The sequence below is a fragment of the Lipotes vexillifer genome, unplaced genomic scaffold, assembly GCF_000442215.2.
Source record: "Lipotes vexillifer unplaced genomic scaffold, Lipotes_vexillifer_v1.1 scaffold591, whole genome shotgun sequence".
Taxonomy (NCBI): Eukaryota; Metazoa; Chordata; class Mammalia; order Artiodactyla; family Lipotidae; genus Lipotes; species Lipotes vexillifer.
This window is the reverse complement of record NW_006791954.1, coordinates 4,045,112-4,050,329: the sequence shown is the minus strand read 5'-3', so window position 1 is coordinate 4,050,329 and position 5,218 is coordinate 4,045,112. Positions and strand designations below refer to the sequence as shown.

The 5,218-nt window shown below is 46.9% G+C and overlaps 1 protein-coding gene across 2 annotated transcripts in view; it reads left to right on the top strand.

Annotated features, from left to right (window-relative positions):
- The first annotated feature begins 1,958 nt into the window (after window positions 1-1,958).
- FBXL20 (F-box and leucine rich repeat protein 20) overlaps window positions 1,959-5,218 on the top strand; it is a 114,906-nt gene continuing 111,646 nt past the window's right edge. The window contains exon 1 of one of the 2 annotated variants that reach the window (XM_007465154.1): window positions 1,959-2,246. In XM_007465154.1, coding sequence (XP_007465216.1) covers window positions 2,205-2,246 — 42 coding nt within the window. In that variant the 5' untranslated portion in view covers window positions 1,959-2,204. The remainder of the gene's footprint in view (window positions 2,247-5,218) is intronic. The other variant, XM_007465155.1, reaches the window with a different exon arrangement.

Sequence of the window (5,218 nt, the reverse complement as noted above, 5' to 3'; positions counted from 1 at the left end):
CAACATGCCTATGTGTAATAAATTTTTAACCTTTGAATAATTTTTGTTTATTCAGCTTTTTAAAAGTCCAGTCAAAAAATTTTAACAAAGTAAAAGTCTTCCCTGAGTATTACTTGAAATTAACTGGAAAGTGTAATTGAAATTAGGGAAACAGACCCGTGAAAGTTTTCATCTGATTTATCTGCTCAAGCCAGTTTTACTAACTTTTGCAGGCCTTCGTCACTAAATTCATCAGTAGTGCTTGCTGGGAGAAAACTGCTCTTAGATGAGATACAACTAAAATACTGTTCTTATTTGACTGAAGTGAAGCAATAACAGTAAAAGTATCTGGGACAGGAGGAGGCTCTAACATCTAGACCTGGCTTTGTGGGCCTGAGAATGAGTTTCTGAAGCTGGGTTTCTTGCTTAGGAAGCCCTTTCTAGGATAAAAAAGTTAATTTTAAAAAGTTCTTGAAGAGTTGGTTAATAAGCCTTCCTGCAAAAATATGCCTATTTTAAAAGATCTCCAGCACTAGTTGCTGTTAAATAAGCTCATCTCTTAATCAGACATTCCTAATAAGCCAGTCACTGAATGTGCAAGTGAAAAGAGGTAAGAAGACAAACTCACCTACTTTGTAATAACAGAAGTGGTCCAGCCAGGACTGCTAGAATTTATGATAGTTTCTAATATTTTATCTTTGGGATATAATTCTGTAGTTCGTCGCTCTAAGGGTAAACTCTTATTCGTTAATTCATAGAAATTAGATCATAAGTTTTGAGACCTTGATGGCTGGGGTTGCTAAAGTATAATATGACACAATCTAGCTTCTATAGAAAGAGTCATAATGAATGTTACGGCTGGGCAAGCGCCCCCGCCTGCTCCTTCAGACACGCTTGTTTCTCCCGCCAAAGTGGCGTCAGGATCAGGTTCTCACCAACCAGAGCCCTGATTGGAGGGCGGGTAGGCACTAGAGCCCATTGGGTGCCAGCGGCGGTCGGGCGGCGGAGGAGCGGGTGAAGCCGAGGCCTTTCTGCCTCACCCGCCCCCACCTCCACCAAAGCACGCCCCTCCCCCAGCTAAAGGAATGGTCGCCCAGCTCCTGCACTGCACCCCCTGACCCCAAGGCACGAGGTGCGGCCTTGCCGCACGTCCCCGGAGCAGAGGGCAGCACAATTGTCCCCCTGTCCTCCTGATCCATGCACAGGAAGATCCACGCTCCGCAGCGGCCCCCCAAGCCTCCCTGCAACACCCGGTAATGCAATTCACGGGGGCGGGGGAGGCGGCAGCAACGGCGGCGGCGGCGGCGGCGGCAGCAGCAGCACTGCCCCAATCTAGAGACAACCAGAGACGAGGAAAATGGCTCCGAGTAGGGACCGCCTGCTGCACTTTGGGTTCAAGGCGACAGTGAGTGATAGGGGAAGGGAGTTGGGTGGCTGGGAAGGACATATGTGCCAGCACAGGCTACCGGGGAAGCGACAAGACTTAGGGGGCTGGGAGGACAAGACAGACAGCTCAAGTGCTTAGTGAGTTGGTGCGTGCTGTTTGCCCGCGGAGGAGAGGAGAGGGGGCTCGGGTGCTGTGTGCAGTTGTCCTGCTTTCTCCTCTCTCACCGGTCGGCGAGCACGCGCGCACTCGCATCCGCCCCACAGCCCCTCCCATACATAAATACACACAGACACATAGGCACTTCCCTGCCTCTCCTCGCGGTGGGCTTTCCTGCCTTGGAGGCGAGAGCGGGCTCTTGCCACCACCGCCGCCGCCGCCGCCGCCGCCGCCGCCGCCGCCGCGCTCCGGCTGCTCCCGGGCTGATGGTCGCCGGCTGCGCCCGGGGGTGGGGGAGGGGTGGTTCTGCGCCGCCGCCGCCACCGCCGCCGCCGCCGCCGCCGCCGGGCGCTCCTCCTCCTCCCCCTCCCCACGCAGTTCCGAGGCCCGGGCGGCTCTGCCCAATGAGGAGCGGCGTTGCTGGTAGGTGGGGAGTGTTTTTGTTTTGGGTTGAAGTTGAGGCTGAGGAGAGAGAAGAGCTAGCGACGAGCAGTCGTCGCCGCCACCGCGGGAGGTGGAGGAGGCCCTGCCGGAGTCGAGAGGTCTCTCCTCGCCGCCGACGGCCCCTGCCCGCAGCTCCTCTGCCTCCTCTCGGTGCCGGAACTCCCGGGCCTGCCCGGGGCCCCCAGTCTTTGCACTCCGCACGCCGCAGCGCCCGGCCCCGGCCGCACCCGCCGGCCCCATGAGGAGGGACGTGAACGGAGTGACCAAGAGCAGGTTTGAGGTGTGCGCTTGGAGGGGGCTAGGGTGGCGGGAGGAAGGCGATTCCCTCTCTCGTGCCCCGAGAAATTCGCTCCGCACTGAGCCTCCTCCCTTGTCTGGCGCCGTCACCCCCCGGCCTCTAGGACTGCCAGACTTCTCTCCCCCTTCTCGCGACCCGAAAGCCCAGTGCAGCCCGGCTTCCCTCTTCCTCCCGACCGGTTGCCTCCTGCCTCTTCCACCAGCGGGGCCCCGGCGGGGGATTAGCTCTGGCGCCCTAATTCCCCCTCCCCCCAGCATCACTCAGCTTTCCATTCTTTACACAACCCTTGGCTTGCCTCCCTTCACCCGGCAGAAAAAGCATCACAGCTCCGATCGACCGGAGGGAGCTAGCTTCTTTTCTTTCTGCCACTTTCTTCGTGAAGCGAGGGGGAAATTATGGGCCAGGGGGCTTTTCTCCGAGTTTGAGAGACCTTGGTTAAACTAGGGAGGTGGGGGTGGTAGACTGAGGTGATAGAGACGACCACGAGTTTTCGGTGCTGTTTGCTTTGCGTATTGTTCTGATACTTCCTCTTCTTTCCCGTTTAGTCTGTACTTTTGTAGCTCATTGTTTCTGGGAACTCTTAGACGTGTACAGGCTTTGAGATTGGGACGGTCTGAGAGACTTAAAATCCATTCAAGTCTCTTTGTCTCTAAGAACTCCACCTCTGGCGAGAGAGGTTTATAGTAATGGAATTAAGGAATGGGTGAGGAAATAAAACATCCGAAAGCGTCCTTAGAGAGTAGTCAGTGTCAGGAAGTGGTTCCTTTGGGAAGTGAATTACAGTAGTATAGTAATATACGGGAAGGTTTTTTGAGGGGATAAGAACGAGAAAGAAACTACAGCAAGAAGAGTAAATGTTGCCTGGCCTTTTTTGGCAGAGAATCAGGCTGACCTGGGATCACTCACAGCTCAGTGTACATCTCACTTGGTGTTTTTCTTCATTTCCATTTGAAGGATGAAATTGTAAGACGGTGAGACAGAAGTTTCAGGAAGCTTGCCAACTAGTTGCAGAGGATGAAATTGTTACCTAAGGTCTTCAGTTTAGTCTATTCCTTGATTTCTTTTTATGCTTATGGGAAAAATATTTTAATTTGCCCATAAAGATCAAGACAGGGAGTGTTGGGGAGAGTTTAACTGCAGAGCTACAGTGTTACTGTTGCAGGCCAGGAGTGGAGAAAAATCAAGGAATTGGTCTCCTTAGAGTTTTCATATTTAACTTAATCATGGGAATAAATTATTATAGTAGATATGTTTTGCTGTTTAATAGAATTTTATGTTGCCCTAGTGTAGAGAGACCCAGTAAACTTAATTTATGATGGTTTCCTATTCAGTACTACTGTAAAAGTCCAGACTGTCATTAAAATTACTGAATAGATATTTAGCAGTTAACAGAAATCTTCAAAGGGAAACCCAAATACTGAAGAATTGAGTGGAGGATGGCCTTTTGCCATTACAATCAGCTCTTTATTATTTTGCTATTCACTTTTAGGTTGTGTGAGTAATTGTTGGAAAGAGTTCTTTGTAGTTTGTGCTTTAAAAATGCATTGCTGTATCCTGTTTTTGTAATTATCTTATATTTTAATTTGTAGTTGATCTGTACTGGTGGTACTAAAATAATAAGAGAATGTATTGCTTTCTTGAGTATGTCTGGGGTTTTAAAATAAATTTATTTATTTTTTATTTATTTTTATTTTTGCCTGCGTGGGGTCTTAGTTGCTGCGCGCGGGCTTTCTCTAGTTGTGGCGAGCGGGGCCTACTCTTCATCGTGGTGCGCAGGCCTCTCATTGTGGTTTCTTGTCTTGTTGCAGAGCACGGGGTCTAGGCACGTGGGCTTCAGTAGTTGCAGCACACTGGCTAGTTTTGGCGCACGGGCTTAGTTGCTCCGCAGCATGTGGGATTTTCCTGGACCAGGGCTTGAACCCGTGTCCCCTGAATTGGCAGGCGGGTTCTTAACTACTGTGCTACCTGGGAAGTCCTGCAAGCATGTCTGTTTACCTTGATTGGTACAACTAAAGTTTTCTGAACATGCCTAAGATAAAAAGGGAGGGAAAACTTCTTCTGCAGTGTTTATTTGTAAACAAAAGGCTACTCTTATTATGAAGTGAAGTGTTCATGCTGAAATACAAATGAGAAGGGACTGGAAATGATATGTGTTAATGAGTTTCATTGTCTGATGTTTCTTAAAGTCATTTACCGCTTAATGACCTAATTTACAGGTAATAAAGCAATAAACTTTGGTCTCTCATGAAGTAATAAGCCTTGCTAATTCGTTGAAAACATTTTAAATATTTACTTTCAATGGATAAAAGATGTAGATAAGATAAAGCAGCCTCTTCATATCTAAAATATTTACATCAAATTATTTTTTTAATTCTCAAAAATCACAGTTTTTAAAGGACTGATAATTTTATGATTGTAAGCAGATAGCTCTGAAAATTTTTGTGAGTGCAGGAAATTTCTATAGCAAATATATAACAACTAATTTCAAGTTAGTTATGGTTAATACAAAAAGTGAAAGATTGTTTTCTTGGCCACATTTTTTCTTCTGGGCAGAAGATAACTAAAGCTTATTGTTTTTTATTTAATTCTTTAAAACTTTTTTTAGGGAATATTCTGTGTATTATGCTTTTGGATGTTGTAAGTGAAGGCCACACACTTTAAAATCTCACACTTGGGTAGAGCTGTAGAAAAAAAAAATTTTAAGTTAAAATCAAGGGAGAAGAGTCCCTGTTAGGCCGCTATGTAGTATCCTGTAGAATAGCCAAGTAGATGACTGTTGGATAAAAGAGTTTATAAAAGATATGGAGGTGTGAAAATTATTGTTGTTCTTTGCTGTATCACTTTGGCATTAAATCTGTACTATAATAACCCTTATAAGTTAACATAATGCGTACTGAATTGTCTTAGTCTTTTAATTGAAATTCATTCAAATACTTTTTTTTTTTTTTTTTTTT